Source organism: Alexandromys fortis, unplaced genomic scaffold (assembly GCF_014885135.2).
Source record: "Alexandromys fortis isolate MF-2015 unplaced genomic scaffold, M_Fortis_MF-2015_v1.1 scaffold_46, whole genome shotgun sequence".
NCBI classification, from domain to species: Eukaryota; Metazoa; Chordata; class Mammalia; order Rodentia; family Cricetidae; genus Alexandromys; species Alexandromys fortis.
The window spans coordinates 12079046-12103145 of record NW_026067919.1 but is presented as its reverse complement, the minus strand read 5'-3'; the positions used below and the strand labels follow the sequence as shown (position 1 = coordinate 12103145).

Below are 24100 nucleotides of genomic sequence, written 5' to 3'. Positions count from 1 at the left end.
AGTCTTTTCCCTGGGCTCAAATGGGTGACACGCACGGTGCTTCCCTCTGGGGCCCATGTCCATTTCTACCACTTCTGCAGTGTTGAGTTCTTCTGACTGTCTCCTGCGGCCGGTTTATAATGGGAAAAAAGCATGTGTTCATGGCGAAACTGGCCTCTGCCCTCGGCACTCCTGTGTACCCTTCCTTCCTCTCACTCAGGCATCTCCTCTCAGGAGTGTCCCCACAACCCTCTGTGTTTGCATAAGGTTGGGGCAGGTTAGAGACAGCCCGAGAAGGTGCCCTCCAGACCTCTTGCCGGCTGCCAGCAAATCAGATGCCAGACTCCTGCGGATGGTGGGGACTAGCTCTAGGATCAGTTATGTGTGCCACGCACAGCCCACCTAAAATTGACTTGAGAGGGTGACAACACTGACTCTGACGTTTATCTTCTCCATACTGCGTAAAACATTGTAGCACGTCCCCTAAGTTCAAATGTATCACCCAGCATTTGTTAGTGTTCCTTCCATGGAGACAGACTGCTCTGCAGCTGTCCTCTGCATCTAACCTCAGAGCTCTCCATCAGCCGTCTTAGCTTCGCTTCTATTGCTGTGAAGAGACACCATGACCACAGCAACTCTTATGAGAGAGCATTTAATTGGGGCTGACTTACAGCTTCAGTGGTTTAGCTCATTATCGTCATGTTGGAGGGATGCAGGCAGAAGGAGCTGAGATTTCTACATCCAGATTCACAGGCAGCAGGGGAAAAAAAAGAGTAAGCCACTGGGTCTGCCTTGGGCTTCAGAAGCCTCAAAGCCCACCCCCCAGTGACACACTTCCTCCAGAGAGGCAACAAGGACGCACACCTGCAAACACAGAAGTAGCGCCACTCCCTGCTCCCGAAGGATGCAAACAGATGAGCTGTGAGCGACACTCTTATTCACATCACAGCCCCGAAGGAAAGAGATTTTATTTATATGGCTGTTTTGCCTGCACATATACACGTGTACATGCCTGGTGCCTTTGGAGGTCAGAAGGCACTGGATTCCTGGGACAGAAGTTATGGATGGTTGTGAGCCACTATATAGGTGCTTGGAACCAAAACTGGGCCATCTGCAAAAGCAGGAAGTGCTTTAACCTCTGCACTGTCTCTCCAGCCCTCAACCACAAGGAAACTTATTCAACTCCAACTCTCCACTCAGCCTTGGCTCCAGACTGCTATGCATCATTTTTTTTCTCCCCCTCTTTCCCCCCTTTTCGGTTCTTAAAAATTTGACTGCTGGGGCTGGAAAGATGGCTCAGAGGTTAAGAGCACTGGCTCTTCCGGAGGTCCTGAGTTCAAACACGTGATGGCTCACACCATCTGTAATGATATCTGGTGCCCTCTTCTGGCCTACAGGCATACATACAGGAGAACACTGTATACAAAATTAATTAATTAATTAAAACTTAGAAAAAAAAGAATTTGACTGCCCTATTAGCAAGGGTAGAGTTGGGTAGGAGAAACAGTAGCTAATATTCTACAGCACAGTAGGACAGCTATACTGATAATCATCTGATATCTCGGTCTCCCTCCTCTCTCTGGAAGGCTCAGCAGAGGTTGGCCTTGAACTCCTATCCTCCTATCCTCCTAAACGCTGGAATTGCAGCCAGGTCCCGCCACACCCAGATTAACTATTTAAAAAAAATAATTAGTTGATAGTTTTCTAAATTAACAATACAAAGAGGTGATAAATACAGCGATCGCCCACATCTGACCCCCACACTGTTTACATGTATTGAAAGTTAGCACCTCAAGGATATGTACAATTACTCTGTATCGATTCTAAATTTTTTAATAAAAGGATTTGCCTTGATTTCTATAATAACGGAGTCATGTGATATATGATCTTTTGTGTCTTCTGACATGTATCCTTGCATATGAATGTTATAGCTAAATAAAATCTACTTTGTGCAAGCATTTGGTGCGAGGGGCTCACTTGGCGTACTTCTCCATTCAGCATAGCACATCTTCAAAATACTTGATTGACTTACTGATCGGCACGAGAAGGAGCCAGATTAGGGGCAGTGAAAATTATCACACGCCTCCACGTTGAGCCCTACAGAGGCTTTGCGCAGGCGCGGAAGGAAATCTCGCGAAACTGTCAGAACGCTAATGAGAGGCGTGGTAGGGAGGCCACCTATCGCGAGAACTCTGGGTGCCGGGGCCGGATTCTTTCGTGGCTGGGTGTCTGGGTCGGTCCAAGGTGCGCTCGGGTCACCGGAAGAAGCCCTGCCAGCTGGTAAGGACGAGCGCGGCCGGCGGGCGCGCTTCCTATTGCTGCCCTCCTCGCCCCGGCCTGTGGCCTGTCCTGCGCTTTCTCCCCGGCCCACGCGGGGTCCCGGGCCACCATCCTACCGGGCCCAGTCGCCTCTCCCTTCCCCGCGTCACCGCAGGCCTGGACTCCTCTCCCTCCCCCGCGATCCGGAGTCACCATTCTTCCTTCTTGCCCAGGGCTGGGCCTGCGTCCGTGTCCCCTACCCTCACCCCCGCCCCCATGTCGACATGCTCCGTCCCTGGGCCCCGATTTGCAGCCCGCAGTCTTGGAGAAGCTTCTCTTCCATCCCTTTCCTACCCTCTCCCGACTGTCCCACCCTGCTTTTTCAGTGGTGACAACCCTGTTTCTATGTCTTGTCTGGGTCTCCGATCCCAGGTGGACCCGTTTTCCATTATTCATCCAGAGTATATTTGCTCCTATTCCTTGGGTTTTGGCAAGGTGGGATGTTGGAGGCCGTTTGTGTCGTGAACATAGTATTACTTAACATCCCAGTTAATTCTCCCAGCAGCCCCCACAAAGTAGCTTGATTTCTCCCTTGGGCTGATCAGAAGAAAGAGCGTGCGGGGTTGTTGATTCATTGCTCAGTCACTCATTTATAAAATGCTGTGTGCTCAGACTGTTGAGGACATAGCAGTGTAAGAAATGGACATGCTCCCAGCTCTGATGTAACTAAGTCTTGTGGTGGAAACAATGCCGTCTTAAAAGCTACAGGCTGGAACTTGGGAGGATGGATCGATAATGACAAGGCAGAGGGCTGGAGTTACCTGACCCTCAGCACACACAGGTTTCCTATTAGTGCTGGTCAGTAGGACCTGCTCACCATCGCGGCTTCCTTTTGGAAGGACTTGACTTTCTATCACCCGCTTGGGAATTTGGACTATTGTTGTAGGGCTCTTGAGTTATTTCCCTGGGTGTGTTTGGGACAGGTAAGCCAGTTGGTTCTCTGTTAGGATCCCACTGCGACATTTCTGAACTTTGAAGTACACCCGAATCTTGGAAAGAAATTCTCCCTGGAATTTATTTCATTTGTACCGCTCAGCAAGCTACATGATTTGCTCTTTGGATTTTTTTTTGTTTGTTTAATAAGAGAGTGCCACGTTCGCTTAACACCTGAGGTACCAGTCTTTGGAAGCCACCTGATGTGTGTCCTGAGAACTGAACTCTGGCCCCTGAGCCATCTCTCCAGTTCTGTTTTGCTTGTTTGAGACAGGTTGGGCTGCAGGAATCTGCTGGGATTACCAGGTGCATGCCACCACACCCAGCTGTTAGGAAAGGGGGTTTGCTTACTCGGAGATGTGTAGCCTCCAGCACTCTTAACAGTCCTCGCGTTCACTCTCCCTTTTGCCTCTTCGTTAGCTCTTTGAGTCTCTAGGAAAAGAACCTAGACATTTAAAGTTAGGGGTAGGGGTTAGTGACTAAGGCTTTATCATGATTTATCATCTCTCCAGTTACATCATTCCTTTGAGGGAAGGTTTTCAAAAGTGGAAATCATTGAACTACAGAAGGGAGAATTATTTTCCCCTGAGATGGGGTTTCTCTGTGTCACAGTCCTAGCTGTCCTGGAAATAGCTCTGTAGACCAGGCTGACCTTGAGCTCACAGACATTCACCTCCCTTTGCCTCCCAAATGCTGGGATTAAAGGCATGCACCACCACCGCCCAGTGAGAATTGCTTCTTAAAGGGGAGTTTGCGTCTAATTTTATAAGTGCGCAGGACTTAATTCCTCTCCAGTTTATTAAATCAGCATAGACTGCTAGAAACCTCAGGGTTCCTCTGAGTATTGTGGCACATATCCCTTCTCTATCTGAGAGTCTCTTGGCTAGTGATTTCTGGTGCTTTGTCCATACAGTGTTAACACACTGGTAGGCGCTTAGAGATAGTCACTGAGCCTGCTTTTTAACTTTAAACTGTGCCTTTTATTTCAGAAATTTAGTGTTGTCAATGAACTAGTGGCACAAAGTCTCCACTAGATGGCAGTCTCACCATTGTAGCCTCAAATACTTGAATGACTACATAAGCCTTAAATGGCCCCTTCAAAATACAGCTGAGTGTTCTAGACTTACTCTGGATCTTGGTCAAAAGGCTAGAAGCAGTCAGACTCAGACTTTTGGAGCTGCGAGCTTGTATCTATAGTGTATAGCTGTCAAGTCTATGATAACTGCCAAGCTGAGCACTTTGGTTCCGGAGAGCGTCACCAGTAGTACTTTGTATGCTTGTCTGACAGGGGAGCCACCGTATTGTTCTCCTCAGCGAGTCTTCTGTAATTGTTAAAACTAACATTTCAGCTATCATTGTTAGCTTACAGTCAATATCCCCCAGATCCTAGCTTATCGTACATTCTCCCTGAATTAGATGGGCTCGCAGGCAAGTGAGCTAAATAATTATGGTGTAGGCACTCTGTTGACTTATCTTCCCTCTAGCATGGCTGACTCACGACCACTCTTACACCAGGTAGGCAGGCATTCCTGGTTTTGCTTGGTTTGATTGTGCAGTAGAACCCAGCTGTTTTTCTGGAGGACTGGGATTCTGCTTGGGACTTTTGAGCTCATAGTTCATTTGGCATGACCTCGATTGCCCTACAGAACTAGCAGTTTGGCTCAGTGTTGGGTGAGTAGCTAACAAAATTGGTTAATGAGGTTTGTTTTGTCAGTAAGTAACAGTCTTTCCATACCTGGACAATTACAGCTTCCAAAGTAATCCCTCAGATAAGGTTTGAGTTTTATTTTGGCTTTATTGCTAGTCTCTCAGGCTTTAAGAAGGGAAAAATGATCTCTTGTTTGCTTCTGTAGGAAAAACACACGATAGTTAAAATATAAAAACAGAGATAAGATATTTCTTTTTTGTTTTTTTCAAGAATGGGTTTCTCTGTATAACAACTCTGACTGTACTGGAACTCACTGTAGACCAGGCTGGCCTCGAACTCAGATCCGCCTGCCTCTGCCTCCGAGTGCTGGCACTAAAGTGTTCATAGGGGTGCAGATGAGTAGCCCGTTTTCCTATCCTTGGCTCTCTTGGGGAAGAAGTTGAAGCTGAGCATAGGGTACAGCCCTAGACTGAAAGTCTACCTTGAGTTTCTGTGGTACTGCAAAGTCGGAGGGGAAAGATGTTGAGTTGGTTTGTAAATATAGTGCACATTTTACCTCTCAAACCTGTTGTTGTTCTGAGTCTATGGAATGAAGCTTTTTGGATCTGGCCATTTTAAAAAGTCTTTCTCAGTACTTAATCTGGGATTTTGATTTCTGTGCTGACACCCTCACCAGTTTCAAAACAAGGAACTAAATTCATCTGGGTGTTATTGCCAGTGTTCTGGGAACCCAGGCGAGAGGTTAGAATACAGAATTCAAGGCCAGCTTGAACTTTGTGAAGCTCTGTCAGAAACCAAGGGCTAGCTAGGGTGTAGCTTAAGTGTTGCCTAGCATTCACAAGGCCAGGCGTTTCCCAGAACTGGGGAAAAAAGAGAACAGTTGTGTTAGAAACACTTTCCTCTTCTGAATTACTTTCCTAAATTTATACCACACTCCTTAATGGAGCAACATCAAGTTGATTATGTTTATAACCAAAATATATGTTATCGTGGCTGCTCTGAATTTGATCATTAGTACATTATTTATCTATCCCTTAGTAAAAGATGTATTAAAACCACTCATTGCCGGGCGATGGTGGCGCACGCCTTTAATCCCAGCACTTGGGAGGCAGAGGCAGGCGGAGCTCTGTGAGTTCGAGACCAGCCTGGTCTACAAGAGCTAGTTCCAGGACAGGCTCCAAAGCCACAGAGAAACCAAAAAAAAAAAAAAAACCCAAACCCCCCACTCATTTACATTAGGATTCATAATAGTAGGAAAATTGCAGCTATGAAGTAGCAATGAAAATAATTTTATGGTTGGGGTCACCAACATGAGGAGCTGTTGTTAAAGGGTCGCCTTTGTGTTAGAGTTCCTACTGGAAACCTGTGTAGATGTGAGTAGGCACAAGAAGGCAGCGGGGCAGTTCTGTGGGCAGGCAGTATCCAAGAATGATGGATTTCTTTAGGAAAGGCTCTCTAGTGCTTGCGACTTCCGCTGCGGACAGCTTGAAGGGCTTAGCATTGCTGGAGAACCAAGCTGGACAGGGTAGAGGGAATGGATGGAAAGAGGGAATTTTTAGTTTATTAAAATGGCAATGTCAAGAATCCCAGCAGTCCCACACACTGATTAGGTGTGCTCCTCCCCCGCCCTCGGTTTTGAACAGCCTTGGTTTATATATGTAGTCTGAATTCATAGTGTAGCCCAGGATGGCAAGGATGAATCTCCTGCTGTAGCCTCCCAAGTGCTGGGATTACCTGATTAACATCAGTTTTTCTTTAATATACTAAGGATCAGCAATCGCCATGAAGAGAACCATACATTTTTCATTCATCTAGTTTTTTATCTTCACCAAATATCTTATCAAAAAGGATATTTGGAATTAGTTGTTTTCTTTCTTTCTAAGGAAGGATTGAATTGGGATCTCAGAAACCGTGCTGGTGGACTGCTGCCGGTGTCTGGGGCTTGGTGGCCTGGGATGCTCGTTTTACTCTTGCTGTTCACTAAAGTCACTTCATATGCATAGAAAAGAGAAAATAGGTCCTTAACTGTAGGCTTCACTGCCTCCAGTGTCCTGCAGAGTCAGCTCACGACGCCCGTGGCTTGATCCTGGCCACACCCCAGGAAAGAATGTCGCCACTAGTCACCTTAAGCAAAGTCAACCAGTTTATTAAGTAGAGATTTGAGAGGTTCTTACTCGAGCCGAGTCCCAGTAGACGCAGGGGTGCTGAGCTTTGAGCTCAAGTGTCTACCACGCTTTTTACGTCGCGGTGGTACTCAAAAGTAGTGATTTACAGCAAGGTTTAAAGATTAAGCAAAGTTTAAAAGTTGAGTAAGTTTCAAACATTAAGTTAGAAAGAATGTAAGCTGCTAAAGAATTAATGTTTGTACAGGAAACTGCTGATTTTCTGAGGTGTATTGTTTGGGGCTAGAGCCTGAGGGGAGTTTAGACAGTTCAACTCAAGGTCAGGACATTCTGGCCTAAGTGGGGGAGGGGGGGCGGGGGGGGGGAGTGGTGTTCGTTGGTGTCCTGGATAGACCTTCAGTTCTGCTGTGGTTGACACTCCCTGTAACTCTCAATCCTATTTTCTCCTGGTCCGCGAGATTACAGATTTGAACACTACACTCGTTGCAATTGGTTGTTTTTGACATCTTTTTTCTGAACTGTCTTTAGGAAAACGAGCTTGGTTTTACCAGTTATGTTGAAGTTTTACTCAGACAGCAGAAGATATGAAGTAGATCCCAGAGTGAGACACATTTTCCCTTTCACATATGTCCTGGTTCATTTTCCCCCCTTTTGTATCCTGCCAGTCCCAGCACGCTGGAACCTCAGGCCGGTCTTAGTTACATAGCAAAAGCTTTTCTGGTGTTTGTTTTATTTCGAGACTGGGTTTTTGTGTAGACCAGGCTGGCCTTAAACTCTTAGAGCCTGCCTCTACTGGGTTTAAAGGCATGTACCACCCGGCTAGCAAGAGCTTTTTTTCTTTTCTTTTTCTTTTTTCTTTTGGAGACGGGGTTTCTCTGTAGCTTTGGAGCCTGTCCTGGAACTAGCTCTTGTACACCAGGCTGGCCTCAAATTTACAGAGATCCGCCTGCCGATCTCCCGAGTGCTGGGATTAAAGACGTGCGCCACCACTATCCGGCAGCAAGAGCTTTTCTAAACTCTAAAAAATTAAAAATAAATAAACAACAACAACAAAACCCAAAACAAAGCTAACCACCAAACCAAATCAAAATAGCTCTGGGGTGAACCCAGCCGGCTGGTGGACCTCTGTTGCAATCGCCGCCGGCCCACCTTTTTTCGTCTGGTTATTGATTTGCAGCTGAGCCCTCGGCGGCGTGCTGCCTGGAGAGGTTGCGGAGGAGCTAGCTGCTCTCGGCCCCCCACCCCCCCCACTCCCAGGCTGCTGTAGTGGGTGGAGTGGCGGGCGGGAGGGGCGACGTGACGTGTGCAGGGCGGGGCATCACCTGGCCGGGCACCTGATCGCCCACAGGGTAAAAGGTGGCCGACCGTGGTCACGCAGCAGTTGGTGTCGCGGGCCCTACTGCGAGGTAAGTCTGCTTCTTGGACCAGGAGAGCGCGCATGCGTGCGGCGGGGAGCCCTGAGAGCGGTTTCACAGCCGCTCCTAGAAAGGGCAACGGGAAGCCTAGAAAGCTGTTTGAGTCACTACTGCGCTAGCTTAATTTTACCGGTAGTTTAAAATTTTTTGAACCAGAAAAACCTTATTTAGTTTTGCTATTAGGTGACAGAATTTTGCAGCCGCTTTTCGGTTACTGCTTAGAGTAATGCTGGGGGCCTAGCAGCTGCGTGTGGAAGCTGGTCAATTAGAGCACTGCCGAAGGTAAAGAATTGGAAGTGGATAATCTTTGAGATAATGTGACTCAAAAACCCGCTTTCACTGACAGAGAAGAAAAAATAAGCCAAGAGATGCTCAAAGTGAAATTGCAAAATCCCACTTACCGTTACTAAACTGGTAGTCTTTCACTGCAAATTTACAAATGGTCTCATGTAGGTTGCCTCTTCAAAGATAACGCAGTTGACAGTATTTCAGTCTGCGTTATTGACTCAACTGCCAGGAAAATCAGTAAAAAGTGGAGGGCTTTCTTGGAGGCAGGAGCAAGCTGAGACAGTGAGAGCTGGAGGGGAGTGTTAGAGATAATCTCCTCTAACCAGGCGTGGGGCACCCGCCTTTAATCCTAGCACTCTGGAAACAGAGGCAGGCTTGGCCTACTTAGTGAGTCCCATGTTTAATAAAAAGATGATCTATCCGGGCAGTGGTGGCGCATGCCTTTAATCTCAGCACTTGGGAGGCAGAGACAGGCCTGAGCTCGAGATCAGCCTGGTCTACAGAGCGACTTTCAGAACAGGCTCCAAAGCTACAGAGAAACCCAGTCTTGAAAAACAAAACAAAACAAAACAAAACAAACGTACGGTGGCGCACGCCTTTAATCCCAGTACTCGGGAGGCAGACGCAGGCGGATCTCTGTGAGTTCGAGACCAGCCTGGTCTACAAGAGCTAGTTCCAGGACAGGCTCCAAAGCCACAGAGAAACCCTGTCTCAAAAAACCAAAAAAAAAAAAAAAACAAAAAAAACAAAAAAAAAGTATTTTAAACCGTGGACTAGTTATAATTACATACAGATACTGGAACTGAAAGCTTTTTTCTTCATTTCCTCCTGCTGGGACTTGGTAGTATTTTCATCGCTGCCTGCCATGACAGTGCTGTGTATTTTTGTAGTTGTCATTCCAGGTAGATGCTTCTGAAACTCGGCCCAGAATTTATTGAGACTCTATGAAAATTAATAGTAAACCCTTAAAAACATTCATTTTAAACTCTAATTTTGGTAAACATAACTCATGGGTAAAGACTCGAAAGTAGACTAGCTAACACAGGACCAGACCTGGAGAACACTAGTTCTGAATCCAAAGCCCTCCCTGTGCTTGTGACCTTTTAAAAGGATCATTTAGGAGAAATGATTCGATGTACAAGCACTTGTTTGTCTTGCTGGCAACCAGCTTGGTTCTCAGCACCTCCATTGCTCAATATGTCACTACAGTTCCAGGGATCAGACACCTTTTGTCCTCCAAGGTACCAGCACACATGTAGTACACTTTCTTTATGCAAACAAAACTCATGCACATAAAAATAAATCTTAAAGGATACCAGGCTCATTCTACAGACGTGTGTATACACACACGTATGTACATACGTACATATGTTTGTGTGTATGGATGGGTATGTCATTTATACTCTGTAGGCCTTTGGCTTCATGAAATGTGGGTACTGTCCTAAGCTAGCAAAGGTTTTATTTAACTGTGTTATTGATATTGAGAGTTGAACGCAGGACCCCAAGCCTGTTAAACACTTCCCACTGAGCTGTGACCACAGTAAACCTTTCCATCTTTCAGTTTGTGGTTAGTGTGGGTCATGAGAATTACAGCTTTTTGGAAATCTTAGGGTCAAAGCATATGATGCCAAATTAACTTAAGTTTGTGGTTGGTTGCTCAATACTGATTCAAAGATGTTTGGACTTAATAACTAGATATGTGTGTTGCATATAGATACTCCACCCCCATAAACTTGAGGATTTTATTTTGGTGAGGGACAGTGGTGGTTAAGGATTGAGTGTGTTTCCTTCACATTTTCCAGTACTCTAAAACTTAGTGCAGGGATCTTAGAAACAAGGAAGTTAAAACAAAAACAACACACACATAGACACACAACTGTGGGGAAAACTAATGTAATTCAATTCTTGTTTGAAAGTGCCGGGGCAGTAGTTTGCAAAATTAAGATGAAGATATATATACACACATACATATACATATATATATCTTATATGTCAAAATTATATCTAAACTGTATTTATATTTATTGTTAGACTGTTGAGATTTTGCTTTTGTATAGTGAAAGATTAAATGGGGAGCTATTAAACAAGTGCTACCTAAGTTTGCATAGATTGCATAGTCTCCACTTGCTGCTATCTGCACTCAAGAGGTGGAGGTTTTTAAGGTTTCCATCAGTCAGCTAAACCTGCTAACAGTATTAACTGCAATGGTAAAAAGTGAGTGCTTTTAATCCTAGCACTTGAGAAACAGAGGCAGGTGGCATTCTGTGAGTTAGAGATCAGCCTGGTTTATGTACGAACCACAGACAGTGACAAAGGTCAGTCCTCACCAGGCGGTGGTTGCACACGCGCCTTTAGTCGGAGCACTTGGGAGGCAGAGGCAGGCGGATCTCTGTGAGTTCGAGGCCAACCTGGTCTACAAGAGCTAGTTCCAGGACAGGCTCCAAAGCTACAGAAAAACCCTGTCTTGAAAAACCAAACCAAACCAAACCAAAACAAAAAAGTCAGTCCTCATACTCAGATACCCCCCTCCCACTTTAGCCTGGTTCAGGCTTCCATGAGTAGTTGTTTGTAATGGCCTTTTCTTTCTATTTATTTATTTTATTTTTATGTTTTTCTAGACAGGGTTTCTCTGTGTAGCCCCAACTGTTTTAGAACTTGCTCTGTAGATCAGGCTGGCCTCAGATTCACAGCGATCCACCTGCCTCGGCCTCCCAAGTACTGGGATTAAAAATGTGCACTATCACTGCCAGGCTGTAATGGCCTCATTCTTTACACCAGGAGGAGGCAGCCAGCAGCTGTGGCACATGCCTGTAATCCAAGTGTTTGGAGGCTGAGATCTTACGATTGTGAGTTTTAACAGGACGACTGTGTTTGAAAGACAGTGCCCATTTTAAGTTGGAAAAAATATAACTGTGGTAAAACATGTCATTGGTGACAAGAAAACAATCAACTAGGAACCTTTTGTTTTGTTGTAGCCCAGGATGTCTTGGAAGTCACAGTGTAACAAATGGTGGCTTTGAACTCGCTGCAGTCTTGCCTTAGCCCCTGAGCGCTGAGATCTCAATTATGAGCCACTGTGTGTTTTGTCTGTGTCCACTCCTGGGCACTTGAACGTGCCTGTGATTAGATTGAAGAGGTTCCCATTACGGATCAAGTAGTACAGCCTGCTATAGTTGTATTTGAGTGTTTCTGGCTTGTTCTAGAATTGTGGGGTTTTCACACTATAAAGCAATATTTTAATTAAAATTTTCATAGTGCCAAGCATTGGAGCATTCCACACAAGTGAGGGCCTGAGACGCTTGGCACAAGGGAAGACTGTTGGGAAAATAGCCACAGGCCATGCATGTGGAACACCCGCTGGTGATGTGGCCTCGGCAGGGCCCAGTTATAATATGAGATGGAAACACGCATTAATGCAGCTGCTGTTTCCAGGGTTAGGAAATTCCACAGGGGCTTCTGACAAATGCAGTTGAGGAAGTCCTTCCTTCTGTAGGTCGTTGTGGGCAAACAGACTGAGGTACAGAGTCAGCAAGTGGGAAGTTGGAAATTTACTGAACTTTGAGTTTTCGGTAGTAACTCAGAAGTTCCTCGATCTGAATCCTTTGCTGAAGCAGGGTAAGAAAGCCTACTGGGCTTCATCTTCTTACGAGTTTTACTTTCTTTTTTAAAAAATTAGGTTATGTGTCTGCATTTATATCTCTGTATGACTTATGTGGATAGTGTCTGAGGGCCCCTGAGGCTGTAGTTACAAACGTTTGTGAGCCACCACGTGGATGCTGGAAATTGAACCCGGTGCTCTGGAAGAGCAGCCAGAGTGTTTAACTGCAGAGCCATCTCTCCAGTCCCCCAGTTTATTTCTGAGTACTGGCCCTAACCGGCTTTCAGCCTAATGTGAAACCTAGTCTTGGGGATGCTGTCAAGGCAAGTCGAGAACGTCCCTTTGCCTCGAATGGGCAGCCGGCCATTGTGATCCCTCTGAGCAGGATGCTGCTGCTGAGCCAGAGTCATAGCCTTCGGACTGTTGGGCAGTCTGCTAAACCAGGGCGATTCTGAAGAAGTCTGATCCTACTAGACAGGTCTCCAAGTAGTGGAGAGTAGTAATCATGGCCTCCCAGAGAGTTACTTATCTAGGTCAAACAGCCTTCCTGTTTGGAGAACAGTTTTGTTGTGTTCTGTTTTTCCGTCCATGCTTTTGAGGCCTCCTTCCGTTTTCTTAATGTCTCCATAGCATGTTACTCAGAAATAATTTTTAGCCTAATAATCACGGGGCAAAGTAGTCTTGTGACAAATTCATCCAAATAATATCCACATTAAATTCTGCGTATTTCCAGTAGAATACCAACTCAGAATTTGCTTTCAACAAGATCGCCATCTTTTTTTTTTTTTTTAATTCTAATTGTCACCATGAAAGTGTAAACAAAACTGTTTGCTTCATTAGGTATAAAGCTACATAGAAATAGTTTGGGATCTGTTTCTCTCACAGGTCTAGATTGTTTCTAATATCTGCCTTCTGTTTTCAGTCCCAGTAATTAGAGAACAGATATTCAAATAAAAAAAACCTACACAGAAGCTTGGTCGACCCCTTTTGGACTCCTGACTATTCACTGCCTTTTCTTACTGTGTAGCTGAGGATAGATAATCAGGTGGCCTTGAATTTCTAATCTTCTGGCCTCTACTTCAGGAGTTCTTGGGTTTCAGGTGCAACACTTTACCGGCAATCAAACCAAGGTCTTCCTGCTAGGCACGCAGGCTGCCATCGGAGCTACAGCCCACTCCAGTGCTTGGCTTTTTCTAAGTGTTTATAAACCGTATCTTAATTCTAAATCTATCCAAGTTAAACACCAGCTTTGAGCTGTGTCAAGTGTGCTTTGTCGTTGTTCATCTCATTATATCATTTTCCCACTTGTGCGTCTCTCCTAATCTCAGAGAACCCTTGGTACCAACCTACACTAAATTCTTTTTTAAAAATCTTTTATATCTAAATTGCATGGAATTATTGTGTCAGATTTATACTCAGGAAAACTTTCTGACTATTGATGTTTTGCCTCCAGGTATATCTGCGTGAGGGTGTTAGGTCTTCTGGAACTGGAGTTAGACAGTTAGTTGTGAGCCGCCATGTGATTGCTGGGAATTGAACCCAGGGCCTCTGGAAGAACAGCCAGTGCTCTTAACCATCGAACTCTCTCCAACTCCCTGTAATACAATTTTTAAAAAGATACTTTTGTGTGTCTGGCTTTCCTGTTTATGTGGGTGTCCAAAGAGGGCCCGAAGGTGTTAGATCTCCTGGAGCTACAGGTGGTTGTAAGCTACCTGAGGTGGGTGCTGGGAATTGAACGAGGACCAAGCACTCTTAACTACTGGACAATCTCTCCAGTTCCTATATCTTTATAAACTTTATTATAAAAAGAACTTGGAAATCTACAGAATTACACAGTAAAGTTAACCAGACCCAGAGTCCCTGTTATCTTTAGTGAATAGTTTGAATAGTACTTCTGACGCGGTTGTGGATCACGTTGGATTGTATATGATTCACTATCATATAACTTTATCACTAGAACAAACATCCATGACAGAATTTGAACCTGAAGAACAATTAGCTTTATATCCTCTTTTATATCTCAAGTCCATTTTTTGTCATTTATTATATTTTTGTAGTTGCGGGGATAAAACCCAGGGAATCACACATGGTAGGAGAGTGATTTCTACTTTGAGCCACATCTGTAGTCTAGAATCCTATTAATGATGGGTGTTTTTGTTTTGTTGTCTTTTGAGACAGGGTCACGTAGTCCCTCACCCACCCAGTGCTGGATTACAGCCTTAGTCAGAGTGGTTTCACACTTTGAGCAGCATGTGGCCTTTAATTCAGCACTACTGCTGTATTTCCTCAGATATTATGTTCACATGTAAGGTGTCCTCCAAAGAAATCAGAATTTTCTTTCTTCACTTCTCTCCCCTCCTCCTTTCTTGAGATAGGGTTTCTCTTTGTAGCTCTGGCTATCCTGGAACTCACAGAGATCATGCCTGCCTCTGTCTCCTGAATGCTGGGATTAAAGGCATATGCTAGAGTTATCTAGCAGAAACAGGTTAGGTAGGGAAGGGGGGCAATATGTATGTATTGAGTATGTGTGGAAATCACCAAAGTTGTTAGTAGTGAGAGCTGGTTGGAGTAACCATTTGAGCCACAATCAAAATGTGGTTTGGGGGTTGTAATTATGGTGCTATTTGTATTTTCTTCTTTCTTTAAAGGAACAGTGAGCAGAATGAATACTTCCCTGGAACAGAGTGGCTGCCACAGTAATAGAGAAACCCTTCTGAGGTGCAGCGATGCACGGAGGGAGCTGGAGCTCGCTATTGGTGGAGTACTCCGGGCTGAACAGCAAATTAAAGATAACTTACGAGAGGTATGCTGTGTGCTTCCTCTTCCTTGGTCTGGATGCAGCACAAGGCTGGTTCAGAGCACTCAGCTTCTAAGGACTTAACTTCTCTGTGCCATCAAGAAAGTTTGCTTCTGTATCCTGTAGTTTCTGAACCCTAATTAAGTCTCTCTCTGGCATGTTGGGGCTTTTGATCCTACAGGGAAATAAGTCAGCTGCTGAAAGAATCTGAGAATCTACTTGGGGATTTGCTATTCATCATGCGTTTTGATTGCTCCTTTGTGTGACTCTTGTACCCAGTCTTGCTGTCATGCAGAGTAACAGAGAGAGTGAGCAGTAAGCAGTATTGTGCTTTTTTTTTTTTTTTTTGAGACAGGGTCTATTTATGTAAACTTGGCTGTCTTGGAACTCACTGTGTAGATCAGACTGGCCAGGAACTCACAGAGATTTGCTGCCTCTCGAGTGCTGGGATTAAAAGTGTGTGCTATGTGGTGCCTGATATGGCTGTGCCTTTTTGATATAAAATGGCACTTTGTTATGTCCCCATTTAACTTGTTGGTAGCATGATTTAAGTTGTATAGTCTCTAAATGACTCTTATTCTGCAAGTCAGAGTGAACTATGTTAGTTCCAATAGCATTCTTCTGGTGAACACTTCAAGTAATATATGACACAAAAAACAACTTTTTCCAAAGGGGAACTTTTATGATATGCTGATATACTTATGTGAATGCCCATGAATGATTTATAGCTATCCTGAAATTTTCCCTCAAAATGTTTGTGTATGGACAAAATGTGAATCATTGTATGTACTTAGGAACATTAGTTTATTCATTTTTTTATTAAATTTTAAAATTTATTTTACATACCAGTTTCTCCACCCTTCTCTACCCCCCCCTCCCATGCCCTGCCCCATCCATATCTCAGAAAGGGGAAGGTCTCCCATGGAAGTCAACAAAGCATGACTTATCAAGTTGAGGCAGGACCATGATTCCCCCCAAATCAAGGCTGAGTGAGGCATCCCACCATAGGGAATAGAGGAACACTAGTTTAGGTAAAACTATCCACCCTAATGGTCTCCTTGCTTTTGATGAGATGGTTCATGCCTGTATTAAACTTGCTTACTATAAATGGACTGCTTAACCACGCAGATAGGAAAAAGAACACAGACCAGCTAGAGAGTATCTGTTCTTTCCTTTCCTCGTTCCTCTCCCTTCTCCCCACTTCCTTCTCCCTTCTCCTCTTCTTTTCTTTCGTGGAGAGGGTGGTTTGAGACAGGGTTTCTTTGTAGCCTTGACTGAACTGCAACTAGCTCTGTAGACCAGGCTGGCTTGGAACTCTCAGAGATTCACCTGCCTCTGCCTTCTGAGTGCTGGGATTAAAAGTGTGCACCACTTAGAAAGCTTAAAGCTGTCAGGATAACTGAGGGGGATTAGTATCCCTGCTGTGTCTTTTTCTTTTGATTGTTGATATGCAAAATAAGCCTGATCCCCTGAGGAGGAGGAATGAAGATGGATTTTAGAAGTTAGGTATACCTTTTAGTCTTGGATTCTTTAACTAGGATTCATAGGACTTCATGGGATTGGTGTAATTGTAGGCAAATTTTTGAATGTGTGTTGAAAAGTTTAAGAGCATTAGTATTTTATGGGAATTGTCATTCCTTGGCTTATAACACCAGTTTCTGCTCCCATGCATTTCCTAGGTCAAAGCTCAGATCCACAGTTGCATAAGTCGCCATCTAGAGTGCCTCCGGAGCCGTGAGGTGTGGCTCAATGAGCAGGTAGATCTCATCTATCAGCTTAAAGAGGAGACACTACAGCAACAGGCTCAGCAGCTTTACTGGGTAAGGGGACTACGTGCCTAAACTGCATTAGGTATATGTTCTGGATTCCAGACAATGCTTTATCTGCTTTGTGTTATTAATATTTCAGATAAAAGTTTAATTTGTTACTTATTAGCTTGGATACTTTTAATTGTAAATAGATGGTTTCATGTTTCTTGTAGCTAATGGGCCAGTTCAGTTGTCTTATTCATCAGCTGGAGTACACCCAGAACAAAGATCTCGCCAATCAAGTCTCTCTGTGCCTAGAGAGGTAAAGGACCTTTCACTTGTTTTGACTTTGTTCTACTCTCTAGGCATAAAAACAAGTCAGATTTGCAAGTTGGATTTAACTTGACTTTCTGTTCTTGTGTAAAACCATCCTAGTTTTTTTGTATACAATGTTACACTTGCTAATACTGGTATTCCTCAGAAAATATCTAAATTTTATCACTTCCGTAGACTGGGTAGTTTGACTCTTAAGCCTGAAGATTCAACTGTCCTGCTCTTTGAAGCAGACACATCTGCCCTGCGCCAGACCATCACCACATTTGGATCCCTTAAGACAATTGTAAGTGGTGTTAATTTTAGCTATTTCCTAGGGTACTTCAAGTCAGTAGCCTTCTGGATGATGAGAACTGTAGGTTGGCAGGTGGAGGTTGTTATTGATTCACTGAGAATACTTAAGGCTCATCCTCTGTCTTTAAAAATATTCTGATACTTTTAAAAATAAGTGTTATGGTTTGAATGGTTTAGTATCATTTGGGTCTTGTTTAAATCAGACTACTGTCAAGTATAGATTTCTTATGATGACATAGATAACTCAAACTGATCATTAGCTTATTATAGCCCATTGGAGTTACAGTGAATAGTACTTCAATGAAAATAGAATGCTTTGCTCAATGATTTTGAAATTTAGGGATTATACTACTATTATTTGGTAGAAAAGCATAAATAATGTGATTCTCTTCTTCTTGATAGCAAATTCCTGAGCACCTGATGGCTCATGCCAGCTCTTCAAATACTGGGCCTTTCCTAGAGAAAAGAGGCTATATCCAGGTGCCAGAGCAGGTAAACTGCAGTTTTGTTTTTAGTAACTGGTTTATTTATGAATTCTTTTGTGTCTTGATAACCATTTTTTATTTGCTGTTATTTGTAAAAGGCATCCACTTGAATGCTTCTCTTGAAGCACCAGATGTCATGTTTAGTTGTTTTATAGATTTAATGAGAAAAATAATCAGCTCAATGGAAATCATTAACATTGTTACCGATATGGGTTCTTCCTTGGTAGTCTGTAATTCAGATAGATGTGTTTGTAAAAAAAAGCAAATGAGTAAAAGATCGAAGACATGAGAGTTAGAAGAACTCTAGCAGTCAGCTGTGTTGTTTTGACACGGGCTCTAACCATATAGCAAGTCAGACTTAGAATAGTTATATAGCCCAAGCTGGCTTCACCTTGGAGCCCTCCTGCCGTGGCCTCCCAGAGTGCTGAGATTGTAGGTGTGCACCACCATTCCTGGTCTTATTTTGTAATTGTGAAGATTGGGACTGGCAAGATGGCTCAGGGGATAAAGGCTTACCCTGCCTGCAGGTTACCTGAGTTCAATCTGTTGAACCTGCATAAAGTTGGAAGAAGAAGTTCAGCTCTACAGAGTGTCATTTGACCTCCATACACATGCCATAGCATGTGTGCCCTCTCACACAGTAAGTTTTAAAAATTATATTTGTGTATGTATGGGTATGGGGCAGGATACACAGGCCATGGTGCTTGTGTGGAGGTCAGAGGACCATGTAGATCAGGGGATTAGATTCGGTCAATTGTGCTTTGTGACAGGTGCCCTTACCCACTGATCCATCTCACTAGGCCAGTAAGAAAAAAAAGCGAAAACAAAAACTTAAATTGATTCAGGGAAGGCATGTGACGTCGAGTAGCCCAATGTAAGGAGTGTTTGGGTCTCCTGTTTCTGGTAAATTTTCTCCTGTGTTTGGTGCTTCTTTATTAAGCAGCAAAGTTTTTCTTTTGCTTTTTTTTTCATGGCTTGTAGAAGTCAGCGTCCAGCAGCACAGCTGCTTCTCTCAGTGAATGGCTTCTTGTGAGCAAACCTGCTGTTATTGGTCATCAGGCTCCTTATGTACCTAGTACCAACCCACAGGACTGGCTTACCCCAAAACAGACCTTGGAGAACAGTCAGGTGTGTGACTGCCTTTATTGTTTCTGAGGTAGATTGGGTTAACAGTAGTTTATGTCTTTGGTTTTTTTTTTTTTTTAGCATTTTCTAGGTCATGTTTTTAATTACAAGACTGAATCACTATAGGTAGAAAGTTTAGAAAAGAAAAATATCTTTCAAAATACATGTCCATAATTCCTAGTGAAGTGACATTAGGACATTTAAAAATTTTTATTTTTATTTTATCTGTATTGATGTTTTGCATGTATTTCTGGGTGAAGGTGTTGGGTGCCCTGGAACTGGAGTTGCAGACAGTAGTGAGCTACCATGTGGGTGCTGGGGACCGAACCTGGGTCCTCTGGAAGGGCAGTCAGTGCTCTTAACCACTGAGCCATCTCTCCAGCCCATTAAGTACATATATGTAAATAAAAATCATTCTGTAACTAGTATTTTGGTAAATACAGAATGCATTTGATTGATCACATAGAGTTCATTGGTTGGCTGGAACTTAAGATTCTGTCCCCTATACTTTAGAGATAATTAGTTCCTTAGGAGTAAATTCCTATAAATTGTTTTCCTAAATTCTGCATAGTACCCTTTGGACTTTTGTTACATGGTGCTAATATGACTTTCTAGGAAGTTATCAGTGGAGTATTCACCACTGTCTTAGTTACTTCTTCTGTGTGCTGTGAAGAAACACCAGGTCCAAGGCAACTTATAGAAGAAAACATTTAAGTGGGTGCTTGCTTACAGTTTGAAAGGATGAGTCCATGACCCATCATGCTAGGAGTATGGTCGCAGGCAGGCAGGGTGCTGGAGCAGGGTGGGAGCTTACATCTTATCTATAAATTAGAAGTAAAGAAACAGACAGACACTGGACCTGGCATGGACTTTTGAAACCTCAAAGTTCACACCCAGTGAATACCCCTCATCCAACAATCCCACACCCCCTTCTTCCTAAATAGCCCATTACCTGGACACCAAACATTCAAATCTATGAGCCTGTGAGGTCATTCTCATTCACACTGCCACAACCACCCAACCTCTCCAGTAGTTGTCGTTTACAAGTTAGTTTCTTTCATTTTCACAGTATCAGTTTTGCTTTTACAGCAGTTGAATCATTTTATGCTTGTTAGACTTTGAATGTGTCTGACCTATCATACTGGCATTATATAAAAACTAGTATCCTTTTCTAAAAAGATTATAGAATATGGAGTTTTCATGTAAATATGTATCTTACTATTTTTTTTTTCTGGCAAATTCAACATTAATTTTTGGTTACTTCTGTATAGACTTCTGCCAGAGCCTGTAGTTTCTTCAACAATGCCTGGGGCAATCTAAAGGGCTTAGAGAACTGGCTCCTCAACAGTCATCAAGACATTCCTGGAAAACCAAGTTCCTCAAAGTCTAACAGCCATTGCAGCACCAGCTCTTTCTCTACTGAAGCTGAAAAGGTCCAAGATATAGAGCTCCTTGATCAAGAAGAACTGGACCTGTCGGATTGGTTGGTGACTCCCCAAGAACCCTGTGAACTGGAGAAGCCTGAGAATGGCAGCTGTGAAACCAGTGAGAAGTTTAACCTCTTATTCCAGGTGTTCAAAGAGCCCTACAATGTGAATGATTGGCTTGTCAAGCCTGACTCCTGTACCAACTGTCAGGGTAACCAGCCCAGAGGTGTGGAGATTGAGAACCTGGGTAATTTGAAATGCCTGAATGACCACTTGGAGGCCAAAAAACCACTTAGGGTCCCCAGCATAAGCACCGAGGGCTGGCTTGTCCAGAACCATCAGGACCCATGTAGAGTAGAGGAAGTATGCAAAGCCAACGAACCCTGCACAAGCTTTGCAGAGTGTGTGTGTGATGACAACTGTGAGAAGGAAGCTGTGTATAAATGGCTTCTGAAGAACGAAGGAAAAGATAAGAATGGAATGCCTGTGGACCCCAAATCTGAGTCTGAGAAACGCAAAGAGTTCCTGAATCTGTGGCTCTGCACTTCCAGAAATGAGCTAATAGAACAAGCTAAGGCACCCAAGGCAATGGCTCCTGCTAGAATTGCTGATCCCTTCCAAGACATAAGGAACAGTTGCCTGTCAGAGTGGCTTATTCGGCCCACATGCAAAGGAAGAAACCCTAAGGAAGTGCCCAGTACTGAGGAGAGAGCTGGTAAAGAAATGCTTAAAGGCCCTATGACCACTTCCTGGCATCCTTTTAATACTGCTGACTGGGTCTTACCAGGAAAGAAAGTGGGAAACCTCAGCCAGTTCTCCTCTGGGGAAGATAAGTGGCTGCTTCGAAAGAAGGCCCAGGTGAGCAGACATCAAAATTTACCCCATTTGAATCTGCTTTAATTTATGCTAAATTTGGCCAAGGTAGTAATTTTCCCAAGTCATAAACAGGATGGATGATTTTATAATCCAGTTTTTGTGAATTTCCCAGGTCCTTAGCCTCCATGCTGCAGTAAAGAAGAAAGTTCAGCCTGTTTTATAGCAACAGTTGGTACCTCTGCTCTTGACCTCCTAGTAATCATCTTTGCTATCTTCTTGCAGGAAGTATTTCTGAATTCACCCCTACAAGAAGAACATAACTTCCGTGGCCTCCCTGCAGTGTGTGATCTTTTTGCCTGTATGCAGCTTCAAGTTGATAAAGACAAATGGCTGTATAGAACTCCTCTACAGGTGGGTGCCTGCACCACACTGTGATCAGAGCTGCTCATGTGTCCCCTTTCTTACCAACTTAGGCTTTCCCCAACCATTTTCCTGTTAATTTGTACATCAATAGAAGTACTTTAAAATTTTATGGTACGGTGGGCTAGCAAAATAAAAGTGCCTGACAACCTGAGTTCAATCCCTGGAACATATGTAAAACTAGATAGAACTGACTCCACAGAATTGCCCTTTGACCTCCTATATCCACACCATAGCACAAATGCCCCGTGTGCACCAAACACACACACATACAGAGTAGTATATGAAAACTATTAAAATCTTATACACTTGAACTTACTTTATTATACTTAAGTAACTTTTTTAATCTGTTAACTGCCTGTAATTTTCTTGTCCCCTCAAGGATTGTGATTTTTTTTTAAAGATTTATTTTTATATGCATTCATGCTTTGCCTCCATGTATGTCTGTGTGAGGATGCCAGATTCCCTAAAACTGGAGTTAGTTATGAGTTGCCACGTGGGTGCTGGGAATTGAACCTGTGTCCCCTGGAAGAGCAGTCTCAGTGCTCTTAACTGCTGAGCCATCTGTCCAGACTCAGATTGTGTTATCTTAAGAACTGAGTCCATTTCAAAGTGGAAAGAATTTTGCTGTCTGCAGTGAATGGAGATTTCTGTGGGCTTTTATTTCCCTCTCTTTTTACAGATGTGAAGCAATGGACTACTAGAACTGAGCAGCTTTCCTGCAGATCACCACATCCTTGAGCTGAGCGACTATGACCTGCCAAGCCGTTGTTTATTCCAGGCCTGACTAGTCAGCTTCATTCCTCTCCTGCTTAGCTTAGTTTTGGACTAGTAAACAGAAATCATCGAATTATGAGCTAGTGTGTCAAAGAGGCTTAATGCTAAGGTATTGCAGTTCCTTCTTATGGAAGCACTACCAAACTGACTCCCTTACTAGAAACAGCATTTCGGAACATTGGCCTTTAGCAGCTTCAACGGCAAACACTAGTTTTTAAAAGTGAAATATTTCTATATCAAGTGTGTTTAATGTGTTCTAAAACTGGTAAACTTTCCTGACTTTTGATTGCCTTTTAGCTGTTTCTCTTGCTATGAACTTCTAGTGGTTTGAAATTTCTGTTCAGTTGATATATTATATAGAATATTTCACAGAATTAACCTTGCCAATACAGTATATTTCCCTCTACTAAATGTCTATTAGTTACACTGCAATTTTTGATATTAATCAGATATTTAGGCTACATGTCATTTCTAACATTTTTCATTCAAAAGAAATTAAGCTACTGCAATTGCTGCCTTTATTCCTCTCCAAGTATCTACTAAGCTCTTTATTGCTTCAAGACCACTTTTAGGGCAGTCAGAGCCCCTGAAGTTCTACAAACCTTGCTTTAAAGAGCCCCAGGCCAACAAAAACAGAAAGGCAAGATGTGTTAGGAATGCAGTACTGACCACCTGTCACCCTGTGTAAATGGAAGCTGAGCTTGACACCTGGTGCTCTTAACTAGGGATAAAGTCAATGTCCTGTCACTTCTAGCACAGCATCCTGAACCTCCAAAAGTACAATGCAGTGACATCTTGATCAACAGGCTGTGCTCAACACTTGTGCCTTGGAGTGTTTATCGAATCTTCATAGAACTGACGTCCTTGAGTTATGCTTACATTTTAGAAAGTTTCTCTGTAGGAGAGTTGCAGGATTTATGTTTTACAATTCTCCAGGATAACTTTCAGCCTTTGAAATGCCTATCGGAAGTACTTGTGGGAAAATTTTACGGTCTCATAGTGACATTACCATACAGCTCTGGATCACAGCTGAAAAGAGCCTCGTATTTTCTTATGTCCCCCCAGATACCACTGAGTATTATGAAGTTGGTGGGTAAAAACAATTTAAAGAGCCTTCCCAACATCTTAAGTTGCAAGGAACTTTGTAGTTTCTCTTTTGAGGTCTAACACACTGTATTTTACATTATTAAAATGTAATTTAAGTTAATCACTATGCTAATGATACATAAACCATTCTTTTGCATTGATAAATTTTATATCTCCATTAAAAGCATAATGGCCACATCACAGTTGTTTGTGTTATCTGTAAAGCTCAAAATGTTAATGTTTGGTAAGGATGCAATAAACAGCATCACTACACAAGGAGCTTATGAGCCCTATCATTTTCAGCCTTCCCCTAAAAAACAACATATATATTTATTTAAAAGCACACTTGCATACAACAGTGCAATCTGGCCACTGGTTTAGTACTTCAAAAAGGTCCTAGTGTATTTTTCCTCAACCATGTAGCCAGAGGTTACTTAGTATTTATCACGGTATGTACCCTGCAGCGTAGTTATGTGATTGTCACTTTTC

At 43.3% G+C, this 24100-nt stretch overlaps 1 protein-coding gene across 3 annotated transcripts; it reads left to right on the top strand.

Annotated features, from left to right (window-relative positions):
- Nucleotides 1–2152: 2152 nt before the first annotated feature.
- Ncoa4 (nuclear receptor coactivator 4) lies at nt 2153–23809 on the top strand. 3 transcript variants are annotated; one of them, XM_050140595.1, is made up of 10 exons: nt 2153–2259; nt 14952–15106; nt 16780–16920; nt 17082–17170; nt 17359–17467; nt 17878–17967; nt 18942–19088; nt 20357–21370; nt 21611–21739; nt 22431–23809. In XM_050140595.1, the coding sequence occupies exons 2-10, from the start codon at nt 14966–14968 to the stop codon at nt 22434–22436; spliced, it is 1866 nt and encodes a 621-aa protein (XP_049996552.1). In that variant the 5' UTR covers nt 2153–2259; nt 14952–14965; the 3' UTR covers nt 22437–23809. The 3 variants fall into 3 exon arrangements, with proteins under 3 accessions (XP_049996552.1, XP_049996551.1, XP_049996553.1); XM_050140594.1 differs by lacking the exon at nt 2153–2259 and adding an exon at nt 8289–8408; XM_050140596.1 differs by lacking the exon at nt 2153–2259 and adding an exon at nt 11449–11551.
- The last annotated feature ends 291 nt before the right edge of the window (nt 23810–24100 follow it).

Excerpts from the sequence above, each read along its gene's own strand:
- Ncoa4 (XM_050140595.1), top strand. The coding sequence starts at position 14,966 with ATGAATACTTCCCTGGAACAGAGTGGCTGCCACAGTAATAGAGAAACC. Across the intron at positions 17,468-17,877 it reads TTGGATCCCTTAAGACAATT|CAAATTCCTGAGCACCTGAT; the intron begins GTAAGTGGTGTT and ends TCTTCTTGATAG. Across the intron at positions 19,089-20,356 it reads AGACCTTGGAGAACAGTCAG|ACTTCTGCCAGAGCCTGTAG; the intron begins GTGTGTGACTGC and ends ACTTCTGTATAG.